Source organism: Labrus mixtus, chromosome 13 (genome assembly GCF_963584025.1).
Source record: "Labrus mixtus chromosome 13, fLabMix1.1, whole genome shotgun sequence".
Classification (NCBI taxonomy): domain Eukaryota; kingdom Metazoa; phylum Chordata; class Actinopteri; order Labriformes; family Labridae; genus Labrus; species Labrus mixtus.
In genome coordinates, this window is record NC_083624.1 from 19,029,124 (window position 1) to 19,044,616 (window position 15,493).

The 15,493-nt window shown below is 42.9% G+C and overlaps 1 protein-coding gene across 3 annotated transcripts in view; it reads left to right on the forward strand.

Moving 5' to 3' along the window:
• Positions 1 to 15,493, forward strand: part of pde9aa (phosphodiesterase 9aa) — a 31,897-nt gene that overhangs the window by 1,110 nt on the left and 15,294 nt on the right. For all 3 annotated transcript variants that reach the window (XM_061054018.1, XM_061054019.1, XM_061054017.1), the window contains exons 2-5: positions 7,342 to 7,412; positions 9,207 to 9,284; positions 11,644 to 11,687; positions 13,710 to 13,764. In XM_061054018.1, coding sequence (XP_060910001.1) covers positions 7,342 to 7,412; positions 9,207 to 9,284; positions 11,644 to 11,687; positions 13,710 to 13,764 — 248 coding nt within the window. The remainder of the gene's footprint in view (positions 1 to 7,341; positions 7,413 to 9,206; positions 9,285 to 11,643; positions 11,688 to 13,709; positions 13,765 to 15,493) is intronic.

Sequence of the window (15,493 nt, forward strand, 5' to 3'; positions counted from 1 at the left end):
CGCCCTTAACAGGGTTTATTTTGAAGTGTCCTTCACATAGAGAAAATGGTTGGCTGAAAGGTGACTGAGGAGCGGGATTAAAAGCATGAAAACATTAGTAAATGTTACCAAAAGATAAAGGGATAGACACTTGTTTTTAAAAGTTTATATTTGTGTAAATTATAATCTAAAGAAGCCCTAAGTGGACACACTTCCATCCTTTTTATTTCACTCTGTTTTCCTGCAATAACGACGACATTTCAGTTGTTTTTATTTAAGGACTCGAGTTATTTATGTCGCTATCTAACGATAAAAACACTGCTGACTTCAGTTTAGTTGTTTTCTCGACATCTAGAGAAATGAACTTTAGCAAAAACCAGCGCTGCTATCGAGTCGAAATCTTGAGAAGTCAACGGCACTTGACTCGTTCTCATCTCTCAAATGGAGTTGGAGAAATGGAGAAACTGTGCGTGCCGAGTTTGATTTGGATCTTTCCCAGAGTAGCTATCCAAAGAAACATGAAACATCTGATTCCTGTTCGAGCTCAGCGATCATCTCGTCCTCTTTTGTTGTCATCGTGCCGCATCAACGCTTACAAGTCCTTCAGCCTGAACATCTTCCTGTTTGTTGCAGAGACTTTACCTCTCATGATAACCTCATCATCCTCATCATCAGGGAGTATCATCACCTTCTGTGTCGGGAACAGACATGTAGAGTGAACAAGATCATATTTTATTTAAAGTCTTCCAAACCTCCAGACTCCATTCACAAAAACTGTAATTTTGCCTTGCAGAATGCAGAGGTTTCTAGTCGACAGGTGCCTCCATCATTTAGTTTTTTGGGTAAGCGGGTTACACGAGAAGTGTGTTGGATCAGAACTGAGAAATTAAAATATCTAGAGTCGCACAAAAACCCAAACAAACCAACCATTCAAGGCCGCTGTCGATCAACAACTCGCCTGTCCTGCAGGGTAAAATGACTGTTCTCGTCAAAGGATCTTGGTGGCTTTGAACAGAGTGATGTCACGTGATCGTCTCCCACTCTCTCCCACTCTCTCCCACTCTCTCTCTCTCTCTCTCTCTCTCTCTCTCTCTCTCTCTCTCTCTCTCTGTTGGGTTGAAGAGTAACTCAGACTCTGACCTCCAAATACTCTTCACAGTTTGTGCATTTAACCCCAACATGCACATCTTACTTTATAAAACAGGTTACAGAAGCACACACTGGAGCTGTCACGTCAACTCTCTAAAAGACAAGACTTCTGATGTTTAGACACGACGGCGTTCTTCATCGTGGTCAGCAGGATCTTTGAATAAAATGTGCACACTTTGAAATGTATCTGCAACGAAAGCAAATGTATGCAAACGACACACGTCAGCCACAGATGACCTTTCTGTTACTTCTTGTTGTTGGGTCCTGCAGAGTGTGCACTGCTGGGAATAACTGATGAACAGACAGCAATGATTTTAATACGCATGTGATTGGAACTAGATTAAATTAGGAGTTAAAGACGATTAGAAAAGCATGAAATATGAGTCTTAAAGAGCCAAAGTTTCCAAAAGTCGTCTTTCAACTGAGGCTGCAACAAACCAGGATTCCCACAGAAGTTTGTTTGGGTCTATAAAGGTTGAAAAAAGGTGCAAAATATTCATCAGACTATCCAAAGTCAGCGATGACGTTGTCCGATATCTTGTTTCACTCATAACTCTTTCCCTTGACACTCAATGAATTCATGTTTCTCTTCATCTCCCTCTCCTGTTTCTCTTGTTCATTGTCACACTGTTTGTCATATCAGTTTAAAGGCAGGGTTGGTAGTTTTCTAAAACTCCCCTCTGTGCTCCCTCTAAAGCCACGCCCCTCACTTACATGCACGAGTGCCGTTTCTCCAGAAGCTCATCGCTTACATTGTGTAGAAACTACGTCGTCTCATGTCTCATTCAGGGGTAAGTAAACTCACAGTATAAACTCCATCACCGGTGACGCGCTTTGAGTGTAGGCTAGTGTACGCAAGAGGTCGAGAGGGAGCAGGGAGGCGTGTGATTGGTTCATCAGATTGGTACCTCGTGGCCAGACATTGGTTGAAGTTTTTACAGGCTTACAAACTGCTACAGATGACAGATTTTCTTTGTTCCTTTTTCAGAGCACATGAGTTATTAATTTCTGTCAGGACCTAAAAACAATTTCAACCAAAATCTTAAAAAGTGGATCTGGAGGAAATGACCAACCCTGCCTTTAAAATGAAAATCTCAAAGACAAGAACCAAAACACCTCGAGAAAAATCACAAATGCTGCTTTGACCGCGAACAGAAATCCTTCTTGTGTTTTAAAGAGAGAAGCTGAATTCCCTCATCTAAAAAACTTGTGTGGACGACTCCTTCAGGCTCATGGAGAACAGAGAGCAGTGCACATTGAGGATTATTGGTCTCATTATTGCTAATAGAGAAGCTCTGCTCTGCTGCAGTCCATCTCCATCACCACACTCGTGTGTCGAGCCTGAGCTCTGTTTACATTGACAAACCAATGGAGGAGGAACGGCAGCTCATAAAGGAGGCCATATAACGAGGTTATACCTCAGCGACACTTTGCATTTACCGCTTTCTGTCTTTTTTATGGAGTCCACACAGACCTTGAATGACTGTGTGTGTGTGTGTGTGTGTGTGTGTGTGTGTGTGTGTGTGTGTGAGCTGTTATTTCCTCACTGTGGCGCTTGCTGAGAGGATGTTTCCTTTGTTGAAACGACTCCTACAGCTCAGAGTGTTTCAAATATCAGACAGGGACATGTTTAATTAGACTGCTGAGAGTTTCCTATCACATCTGATCACAAGGTTGTGGTGTGTGTGTCTGTGTGTGTGTCGGTCTGTGTGTGTGTGCAGGTTGTTCTGTATTGACGGTCGATATTATCGAGCTGTGCCTTTGTAGGCCGCTTGTTGCCAGGCATGTACATGCTATGTAACAGATATGACAGCTCGGATCAGGTTTGAGGTTGAAATATTAGATTAGTTCTAGTTTTAGAAGGTTACATGCATTCATTCATCGGCGTAATGATGCAGGCGCTCCTCAGATGTCACCCTCAGATGTGTGTTCACGTCCCTGCTCTCTCTTTGTTTACGTTGTATACCTGTTGCATATTCAGCTTTTCTCACTACCTGAGCTACGAGCTCTGCCTTATTCTCCCTGCGTTCTCTGTGTCCCCTTTGTTGTCCAAGAATAATCAAACTCTGGTTTAGCATGTCCAGGTTTCTTTGCCATTAGCATAACAGTGGATGAGGCTGCTTTTAAAGTGCAGGATCATCATCCTGAGCGATGTATGCAGCAGCAGCAGCAGCAGGGGAGCGATTATGATAAAATGGGGTTTGTTATTGAAATCAGCTGCAGCATGTAAAACACAAGCGCACAATGAATGTGTCTCGCTTTAAAGCCTTTGAGAGGGAACATTAGCCTTTTAAACAAACGGAGTATTGAAGTCATCAGATTCATGATTTAGTGCAGACACAGACTCAATCTGAACAATCATATCCCACAGGACACTCCTGCCGCACGCTTATATGCAGCTGATGCGTTGCTCGTCGTCATCATGTTGTGTCCTTTAGTTCTTTTCTTTTCACCGTTCTGTTCTTAAATGGACAGCGAATGTTGACAGAAGTACATGCAGGCATAACCGACTCAGGAGGGCAGCACAAGACGGAATAAACGAGAAAAGAAGAGCACAAATCGAACTGATTAAACGGACATTACATGCTGATTTCTGATCAAAAACTCGAGCATGGAAACTGGGTTCAATTTCACATATCTTAAGGTTTAAACGAGTGGTTCTCAACTGGCGGTTCGGGACCTAAAAGTGGGTCGCGGGAGTCGTTGTGAAAGTGTGCCTGGGAATAACATGTGTCACAGTCTGTTTTAAAGATGATTGTTTTGTTCAGTTTCTTTGTTCTGTCGCATGTTTTGTTGCCGTCTGAGGTCCAACTGTTCTAATCTTCATTTGATAAATCTGATTGGACTTGCAGGTGGACTAGTGGTTAGTTCGCGCACTCCATGTACGGGCGGTTGTAGTCCTCACAGCGGGTGGCGGGTGGCGGGTTTGAATCCGACCTGTGGCTCCTTTCTCACATGTCGTTCCCCACTCTCTCTCTCTCTCCTCGATTTCCGATTCTATCTGCTGTCCTGTCTCTACAATAAAGTCACAAAAATATATTTTTCAAAAATCTGACTGGTTGAAAAATATCAGGAATTTGGGGTATCGATTTCTCATCCAGGAGTTGGTGGTGGGTCCTGATGCTAGACCAGTTAAGAAGACAAACAAGTCAGCACACTTAAAGTGTGCACAAAGCCTTGATCAGCGCCGATGAAGGCCTTGCCCTGAAACTCATCCTTTGTTGATCTGTACGCAGCTGCTCTACCCAGACAATCCAAACTTTGAGGAACATTCAGTGTGCTGACTCGGCTTTTTGCAGTCGTGCACCTGAAGATTTATTACTGTTAAGAGTGTGCTCCTTTTTCTGCTGTTAAAACCAGTTGAGTTAAAACAGCTAATAAATGATTTCTGGAATAGCTCCAGCAGATTGCTTCAGCCTGCATGTGTGTATGAAAACATTACAGAAAGGATCCCTGCAGAGATAAACCTTTTGATTTCATGTGGATCCTACTGATATCGATATTAGGAAGAGAAAAAATCAGATAACGATATATCGCTGATATCTTTCTTAGATCTATCTTCTACAGATCTACACATTTATTCCCATTTTACTCAGATGCAGTTATCAAACACACAAAGATTTATAATGAAGACAAGATGGATAAACTGGAAAGTAACTGAGCATGTACGTGCATCACTGCTCAACACTCTGGAGTGATTATGTGTGTTGTAATCCATATAGCGCCCTCTGCTGGTGAAAGAGAACTGCTAGTGTAATACAACGAAACTCAAATTAAATGCTATCTGACCAGTGAATGAATTGAGTAATATCGACGCATATCTGAGATTAAATTAGCCGATACGGATAGTCACTTGATATGATGATATCGGCCGATATTATCAGTTAGCCGATTAATCGGTCGGGCTCTTTTGACAACATTACCATAAGGATCCATATAGATACAATTGTTGAATTTGAATTGTATTTATTAATCACTGAAGGGGTCTGGTTTTACACTCTGTTATTGCTTCTCACACAAACAGGACCCGAGATGTCAGACTGAGCTACTGCCGCACCCAAAAAATCATAACTTTATTTTGCAGTAAACGGGTGTTACTTATTTTTCCTTGCATCGGCCGGTTAATCTTCTCTAAAAGCCGGTATCACACCCATACTGTGTCGGATTTCAGTTTTGAACAAATGATTTAAAACACAGAAACACTGAAAGATGAAAGCAGTGGCAGATGAGTGCTCTGCGAGGTAAAATGACTGTTTTGGTAAGTGGAGTCTGGTGGCTTTGAAATAGCAGTTTCTGGTTTTTAATAAAGCATCTAAAGCAAATAACAAAAGGTCTCTCTCAGCAGGGATCCTTTCTGTAAAGTTGTCAGACACTAAGAATAACAATTGGAGCCTGTCAGGGACCAAAACAACATTTGTTGGGGCCAAGCTTTGATCAAAATCAGGATTTCATTGAAGCCAGTGAGTCCTGTTTCTGGTTGAAGCATTCTCCTGGAGCTTTTCCAAAATGTTGTGTAACTATTTGTCATTAAGACCCCCCCAAAATATCTAAATTATGGCTCTGATGCATTATCTGCTGTAATAACAGTGGGTCACATTGTGCACTTATACCCAGCATTTCATGACAATAAAAATCCTGTAGGAGGAAATAATAGCCGAGCATCGAATTGTGGATAATTATACAGCATGAAGCTGAACAAATCCAGGACTACAGTGTAAAAAAAAAAAGAGTCATCTTTTCCTGCTGTGTTTGAGAGCAGAAGTAAGCAGAAGTGTGTGTGTGTGCATGTGTGCGTGTGATGTTTGTGAAGTGCTCTCTGCCCGCTGACCTCCACCGGTCCCTGTCTCCTCCACCTGTGACAGGCTGCCACCACCAGACCGCTGAAGAGCTCTTTGACCTCTCTCCTCCTCCACAATCATCTCTTCATCCGCCCTCCTGACAGCACTCGTTAAACCCTCCCCCACCTCTCTTCCTCCGCCCCCCCCCCTTACGCTGCCAGTCCTCCCCCAGTCACTTCTCACTCCCACTCGGCTGTTTGTTGCTCTTCGATGCCATCACATGCAAATGCCTGCGTTATCTATGTGGGTCATCCCTCGCTCTGGATGTTCACAAATCATTTGTCGTGTTCAGTGACGGAGCACGACCTTGTTTTCGGAGCGGGGGGAGGAGGGGAAGAAATGAAAAATATTTACTGTCACCGAGCTGCAGCGTGCTCAGGCTTTAATCAGAGGAAGAGCCCCGAGCGTGGGAAGCCCTCACGTTCAGACTCGAGAGTTCGTCCCCAGTGGTTGGTTGCTCCACTTTCACACACATTGACTGTTTGTGGAAGGAGAGCTGTAATATCCTGTTGAAGGAGGTCTGCAGAGGTTTAATAAGTGGCTACATAAGAAGAGAAAAATGTGCTTGTAGAAATAAGAAAAGGAGTTAGTTTGAGACTAGATTTATTTGAATAGAGTTAATGTCGACCTATTCTGCTGATCCTCATTTAAACTCTCATATAGTGTTACGATGCTGGATGCTCAAACTAAACGAGGGCAAAGTGTCAGATCATGAGGTAGAGGTATGTTGGAGTAATCCCAGGATGAGTCTGCAGAGGGCGCTAACAGTTTCTTCTGTAGATCACAGAAGTTCCCCCAATATGAAACAAAGAATTTCACCAGACGGCTTCAAGCCTCTACGTAACACAGTGGAACCTCTTACATAGACTCTATTCTCCCAGCACTGGAGAGCAGCCCTCCCCTGGCACCCCTGCAGCGTTCTGAGAGCTGGCTAATCAGAAGAAAGTGTGTGTGTGGGGGGGGGGGGGGGAGGGGGTAAAGAGACAGCAGCTGAAACAAAGTATTCAAACAGATCCTGAAATGTAAAAAAAAATGAAGCCAATGCTGAAGTGTAAAATCCTTATCGAAAAAAAAGAAAAGGTATCGAGTAAAACCCGAAGAACAGCAGATAGACAAAGAAACAGAGAAATATCTAATACCTTTAATATCTGTTAGTTCATCACACGTTGTTCAGGCCTCATGTCCATGTAAACAAACACAATACACCTGAGCAGACCTTCCATAACTTACAAATGTGCTAGTCTCCATGTCCTCACTGGTCATGAGGACGCTTTTAATGTGGATTTCATATTTTTTTATTGCATCAGCTGTTTTCTCATTGATTAAACGTCCTGCCCTTATCATCCTGTGTGTGTTTTTGTGCCGTTTCCTTCAGGTGGTGTTCAGTCGATTCTGCAGCCCGTGTGACATTAAGGATCTGTTCTGTACAGTGCTGGGTGTGGCAAGGTAACACACACATACACACACACACACACACACACACACACACACACACACTCATACACCTGTTTTATGTGACATTTATAAGATACTCATAATGTGTGATGGACACGGTGGAACAGTAGGCTTGTTGTGGTGCTGCTATACAATCAATAACGTGTCACACAGTCTTGTTACCATCATTAAAATTCAATCGAGCTCAACTGTTTGTTTTCAGGTTCAGCTTGGCTCCTGTTCAGATTCATGATGCCGTGTTAGAGGACTGTGTCTCTGCTTTTAAAACAACCCAGATCTTGATACTCAGGCTGATTTAGGGACAAGTCGTTCAAATATAAAACCAACAGGATGATGCAAATGAATTAATTAATCCCACGTATGTTTGTACTTTATAGAAGAAATGTGTGATTTTAAGATAACATGTCTTTGTGCTCATTAATCCGCTAGAGACAAGAATAGGGTTGCAAAATTCTGGGAATTTTCAAAGTTGGAAACTTTCCATGGGAATTAACAGGAATTAACGGGAATTTATGGGTATAAATGGGATTAAACCAGGAATTTACAAAATTGAAGGTTGGCCCTTAACAGGGAACTTAGCTATATAGTTTGGGGAAATATATTTGAGAATAATCTTGACTAAAACAACCAGATTCCATGCACTTCCAAGTACACTTGAATATCACATGCACATAGCACACTGCTTACTGCAGCGCTATTTAAGGCCACGCCCCCTACATGAACTGTGCATTCCTCCATCACATGCATAGATGATTTCTAGAACCCTGGACCACACTTTTAAGCCCAGAGCACAAGACTAATGAAGCCACACATTTTTGATTGTTCAATAAAATAATTAAAACTTGATAAAGTTCTACTTACAAATAAATCTGTTGAAATGTCTTTTTTTTTTATTGTATTATTTTGCATGGATTTCTGCTTATGACAAAACAAAATGTTTATATTTATACTTGGATATGATACAGTTTGATTAAATTACCCTCAATTTCAAGTTAATTCCCATAAATTCCCATAATTCTCATGGAAAGATTCCAATTTGGAATATTTCCAAAATTCCCCAGCTTAACTTCCAAGGGAAAGTTTACGGAAATTTAACAAAAATTTACTGGAAATTTTACACCCCTTTGCAACCCTAGATGAGAACGTATATGACCTGAAGTCTCTTCACACACACCTGCCCAGGTGTCTCACTTTGATTCTTAGTTGCACGTAGAAGAATTGTTCAAAGTAACGCAGAAGTCTGAGCTCTTCTGAACACGTCTCTCTGTTTGGATTACAATAAAAACAAAAAACTCCCCCAAGAAGAACAAATTAAAGCGAATGTCACGATGAAAGGTGAGGAAAAATACACTGACAGAGTTCTGTGTGTCTGCTCAAAACAGGAGCAACACTGCTGGGTTTAACTTTCATTTTTGATTTAACCAGGACATAAACTTTCTTCAGGAGTGTCCTGGTCGAGACGGGCAGCAGCACAGTTTACAGAGTTTCAGACAAACAACGAGCAGCCACACATCAACCAATCATTATTTATATAGCGCCAATTTATAACAAGTGTTATCTTGAGACGCTTTACCAAAGAGCATGTGGGATAATATGCAGGAAGGATTTCTCTTTTGTATTCCTCTCGTTCCTGTTGTCCACACTTCCTTGCCACTGAGGTGGAGGTCGGAGCAGGCCGTGTATGAATGAGGACGTCGGTGGTTGTGGGATGACAAAGTCTGATGGTGGAGGTATTAGCGCTGACTTCCAGACAAACCCTCACGAGTGTTTTTTGTCCGAATGCAGGAACACAAATCTGACCCTGCTGGATTCTTCCGGGGCCATGGTGTCCATCGACCCCACCATGCCGCACAACTCAGAAAGGTATCCCTATTGATGTCTTTATTGATAAATTGATTGTTTGACAGAACCTCGTTGAGTCCAGCAGCCGGCTCTTTGATTGAAGGACACATTTGCTGATTGGCTGTAAATCCCCGTGTCCTCGCCTCTCCTTGGCTGATATACGACCACGATGAGCTGCTGTGAAATATACGATTCATAAGGAAGAAACACAAACTGTAGCCGAGTTCATCTGAAGTCTTGTTGTCATGTAAAGGCCAATATTTGGTGTATTGGTTTAAACATTCATTTCATGTTTTCACCAATAGGCAACCAACGGTGCTCAAGATGAATCCAAAGTAGAAGTGAAAAAACCTGCAGTTACTCAAGTGTAGTGTTACAATGCTGGATGCCCAAACTAAACGTGGGAAAAGTTACAGATCATGAGGTAAAGACATGTTGGAGTAATCCCATGATGAGTCTGCAGAGGGCGCTAATCGGCTTTTTCTGCAAATCACGCCATAGTTCCCCGATATGAAACAAACGGACGGCTGCAAGCCTCTACGTAAGCCGCTGAAAACCTCTTATAGACTCTCTTCTAGCTCTAGAGAGCAGCCCTCCCCTGGCAGCCCTGCAGTGTTATGCCCCCCCCTTAAAGGTTTCTAGAGAGCTGGCCAATCATAAGAAAGTGGGGAGGGGAGGGGGGGTCTTAAAGAGACAGCAGCTGAAGGGAAGTGTTTCAGGCCGAGGCTGAAATGAGGGTTTTAGCCAAGCGGCAACCTCCAGAGTTGAAAAATGAAACTGCTGTGACAGTTCAAAAACAAAATCATGCAGTTCCTCGAGTGTCCACTAGAGGCTGGCTGCAGAAGCACAGGAAGTCACATACACACCCATTCTAAAAAGTCTATTTTTACAGCAGAGATCAACATGTTTACAGCCTGGTTCAAAAAAACAAATATGTCTGATTAGCTCATATCTCGATCGGCACACACTGTACGGGGGGGAGGTTAAAGAAGGATTAGAGTTATTGATTGGCTGAGCTGATTGACGGCTCTTAACACAGAGAGGTTGACATATAAGGAACTGACAGGGAAGGGAATGACACAGTGCCTGAATAGACATGGGGTCATCAAAACCAGGTGTGACAAACAAGACAGGTGAAACTGACGAGGGTTATCAAACCGGAGGGAAAACGCCCAAGGACAGGAAGTAAAACATGGAGGGAAATAACTACAAAATAAAACAGGAAACACTGAAAACCTACAAAGAACTATTACAGTAACAAGCAATACCAGATACATGAACAACTAAATCAGAAACTAATGACATGTAGCTTGTTAAACTGGAGCTGCTGTTTGAGCTGCAGCAGAAGAAGAGTTACAGTAAACTTAAGTTGTTTGTTACGACCACACTCTGAGCTTTCTGTATAAAAGATCAACGTCCTCTGTCACAAAAAGGTCTGTCCCTGCAAGGGATCCTTTCTCTAAGGTTGTCACACACTTATAATAACAATCTGAGCCTTTTGGTGGAACAGACGACCCTCCGTAGTGGTATTACTCTGATCAGGTGCAGGTCCATTTTTTTGTTTTACTCGAGCGATTCCAAACCCGTTTATACCTTATTATTCTTTTGATCCTTAGATATGTACATAATGAGCCAACGTTTCTCCTTCAAAGGGGGTTTATTCCATGACTGCCATTTTATCAGAAGACGATGCAACAAGTTTCATTATCTGAGGTGGAAGTTTAATAAGTTGCTGTGGCTCCCGGTGACCTTCAGAGCGACGGCAGCAGCTTGTGAGGTGTCATCTGAAATTTTCCACTTTGACCAAAACGAAAAGATAAACTCTCCCAGTTTAACTTCAAACGGGAAATCTGAGACCTGACGTCAGTTTGCACAAGCTGCAGGGACATAAAGAGCATGAAAATATGTGTGTTTGTGTGTGTGTCGGCATGAGGGTATGTGTGTGTGTGTGTGTGTGTGTGTGTGTTTGTAAGTTTGTTATCTTATCTTTCTCGAGAATCTGAAACCTTTTATTTGTCAAACATCATTTAAGTGTTGGTAATCTTCCTTGTAAACAGTGTGTGTGTGTGTGTGTGTGTGTGTGTGTGTGTGTGTGTGTGTGTGTGTGTGTGTTCGTGTGTGTGTTCATGTGCACGTCTGTGTGTCTGTGTGTGTATGAGTCTGTTTATGTCTGTGTGTGTATAAGTAAGTGACAGGAAAATTACAGCGTGCCTGCTCAGAGGACGAATGAGGGACTTATTTTAGTGTCACACCAGCTCTGCTCTCAGAACTAACCCTGTGTGTGTGTGTGTGTGTGTGTGTGTGTGTGTGTGTGTGTGTGTGTGTGTGTGTGCGCGCGTGTGTACGTGTGTGTGTGTGTGTTTGTCATGTTGTGTTGAAGGTCACCGTACAGAGTGGTGCCAATGACTGGAGGAGAGCTCGCTGGTGAGTTCCAGGAACCACACACACACACACACACACACACACACACACACACACACCTAAACAAACCCTCTCAAATCGAGATTTAAACACCTTAAACTTCGAGCCTGACAGCAGGTTAGAGTGTTACAGGTGTGAGAAGCTTGTTGTTATTATAACAAACACACATGTAACCATGGTAACCTGCCACACATTCAGTCAAATTCTTCTCGTCCAGTTTGTCTGAATATTTCCCAAATCATTGTAAACTAGTCAAGGGACTTGTTTCTTTTTCCGCTTCAGATTTCTACTTCTGACTGCTCATTATATTTGTCCAAACATGTTTTTGGGGGCGCTGGTGGCCTAGTGCATGCACAACATGCACTAATCACTCCGCGTAATATGTGTCCCTAGTACAAACCCCCCAATGATGAGAAAAGTCCATTCTCTCCCTCTTTTCCCTGCTCCACTTTTCAGAAAATGTGTGCTCAAACAGGCTGTTTGGAGATTTTCCCTTCATGACATCACAAAGGGCAGTAACCCCTCCCCCCAGTTGGCTGACACTCCCACAGCTAGGTGTTTGTTCTGCCCTCTGAGTCTGTCTTCTCACCATAAATAATAGGACATCGAGCGAGAAGCCTGAGCCACCCAAGCCCTTCCACACACACACACACACACACACACACACACACAAACGCACACACACACCTTGACAAACATCTATAAAACCACTTATCTCTCTCTCCACAGTTAAAGCTTTAAAAAGCGTTTTATGGAAACTCCTCCGACCTCCTCAGTCCGTGCAACACAACAACAAACCTCATCACGTTTTTTTTTTATCAGCAACAATCATTAACTCATCCATTCATACATATTCACACACCACTGATGAAGCAGCTGGAGCAACTTAGGGTTAACTGTCTTGCCCAAGGAAACATCGGACATGTAGCTGCAGGAGCTGGGGATCAAACCCCAAACTCTCTCCGGTTGGGAATCATCTGACTCTACCCCTGAGCCACAGCCCCCCCTTAATACACAACTTTCTTAAAACAGGTTCAAGAGTGCAAACTTTTGAAAACAACTCGGTCTCCATCCTCGTGTAAAATGGCGATATGCAGCTCCTCTGAATAGAAAATGCAGACGCACTTTACAACTCCAGTCATGAGCAGGTTGTCTACAGCCGAAATTCCCCCTGCTCGCCGATGGCTTCACTTTTAAAGGAAGAGGCCTCCTCCATTTTTCATATTAAGTCGATAATAAAAACACGTTTTTAAAGTGACATAGCTTGTGTAAAGACATGATGGCGTTTTGTGTGTCACCTGAGAGCTGCCTGCCTGCAGCGATCCAGTCCTCTGAGTCACTCCAGCTGCAGCGGCTTAATTAATCACAGAGAGGAATTTTTTTTAACAACTCTGTTTTCAGTCTGCTCTGACCTCTGATTCCTGCATCAAAGAAGGAATGTGAGTGACACAATGTAATAGCCGCCACCGCCAGAACAATATCCTTTCCTCTTTTCTTTTTTACAATTTCTCGTAGCTGAGAAATTATTGGCACACCGCGTTGGACTTTGGCCACAACAGTAGAGCTGTGGTCCAATGGCAGGGCTTTGTTTGTGTGCTGCGGCTGTGTGGGAAAAGGAATCAGAAGGGGCTTGTTAACACATCAAGCTGTCAGCCGGTTCCTCTCGTCTGTGCCGAGCGAGCAGAGGAGAGGAGGCACATTTTATTTATCGTTTGTCTTCTCACTCTGCCGCCTCGGCCATCTGTTGCTTGGGCCGTCTGATGCTCTGCGATTGGCTAAAACAAACTCTGCGTGTTTTCATGACGGTGTGTTTGTGAAGCAGAAACGGAGTGCGAGCGAGTAAGGAACATTAACTCTCCGCACTTTTTCTTTTGTGTTTATAGCGATAAATCTGCCTCTGTGGGATCAAACCTGTTTATACCTGAGTGTGTGTGGTCCTTCGGTGTGTTGACACTGTGTGTGTGAGTGTGTGTGTAGGTGGGTGTGTGTATATGTAACAGCTCCACACTTTCTCTCTCTCTGCAGATAAAGAGGAACTCTTTCAGAATGTACTGACGCAAGTGGCCGAGCAGTTTTCAAGGTAAGCAGCGGACTGATTGTGCTCACACTTTCTCTGTTAACTCTTTAATCTGTGGCCGTTCAGACGTGTGCAGACGGTCTCTGATTAGTGTTTGAGTCGCTGTAAATCACAGCTTTAAGCTTCTATTACATTATTGTTCTTGTCTTGTTTTGTTAAGACCAGCCTGAAAAATCAACTTTGATTTTCTGCTCACTGACGGTTCACCTTGCGGTTTATGCAATCCATTTTTAAAGCACACCTATTAACTGCTGATAGTGATCAGAGGGACACTAATCAGCTGCGTTTACACGTCAAAAAGCCTGCGTCATAATCCTGCTGGTATGCTGTCTGAATAATTTATTTATGATTAATCAAGTTGCAGGGTCGGTTTGGGATCTTTTCATACACAGAGACGTTTTGTAAACAAAAGATTAGAACTTGGTGATTCTCTTAGTCCTACTTAAAGCTCCTGCGTCAATCATTAACTGTTAGTAGCGTTATCTTTAATGCATGAATTAACTACTGCAGGGTCGGTGTGAGACGTTCATTAATCGCAAGCTGCAGAAACAGACTTTAAAAAAAAAAATTCTGCAGCAAAGATTCTCAATCTGTACACTTTCATGCACAGTTAAAGCTCGATTGACCATCACATCGGACGACTGATCCTCGTCCCAGTTTATAGAACAAGAACAGCTGTTGATGTTGTGCCTCTGGTCACTTCCTGTCAGCACCTGTGTGTCTGATCAGACTTAAAGCTGTTTGTTTACACTTCCTGTCATTGTCTCCTCCTCTCTGGAACCTCGCTTGTGTTGTTTTTACTCTCTGATGTTCGTCTCTTTTGATAAAAGCGTCTGATAAGTGGTTTGTAGAAATGTAGAAAATGCATCGACGTACATTCAATTAATTGACAGAAGAATGTCCGACTCCGCTACAGTAGGTGGCGATATTCCCCGTTTCAGCTAGTCACTATTGGACGTTCTTCCACTTCACCTCGCTAACAAGTTGTATGTGGTTACAAGTTTACAGCTCTGCACATTTCTTGTACATACTGTACGCTTTACTTTTGGTACACATGTTCTGCACGCTGTCCTTCTAGCTTAAGACGACAACACGTTTTCTGCTGTGCTAAGCAGCTGCATAGTTCAAAACTTCTGGGTCAAAGCCCGGCACTTGAACTTGGAGCATGCTCAGATCAGTTTGGGCCCGATTGAGGTGCACAGTTTATCGACTCAAAAGTGCTTTATCAAGGCGTGTTAGTCCAACTGTGTTGCCATTGAGTATTTGAGTGCATTTTAAAAGTGCAGTTTTAGTCCGACTAACCCAATAAAATCACTTTTTCTAGCAGCATGAGTGAGATAAATGTGCAAACAGAATCTTTCAAACTGAAAGCATGAAACAGTCATGGCTGCTCGTGGTCACGACCAGAATCAAGCAGCCTTGTTTGGAGCCATCTGAGTCTTTTTATAATAACTGGTCACGCCATGTTTCTGTAACATGGATGTTAGCAGTCTCATACGACGTACATTAAATGGGGAAGCTGTTGGTTACATAACATTACTCCAACACTTCTAATAAATCGGCTCTAATAATCCTCTTCTTACCGTAATCAGTTTTACCGTAATCAGTTTTACCGTCAGTGACGTTTTTACTGTAAGAGGTTTCCTCTCTGTTTCATAATCTCAGGAGTCTGAAGGGCGGCCTTGATTTATACCGGAGCAATTAATCCTTCAAAATAACAGTTACAAGGTTT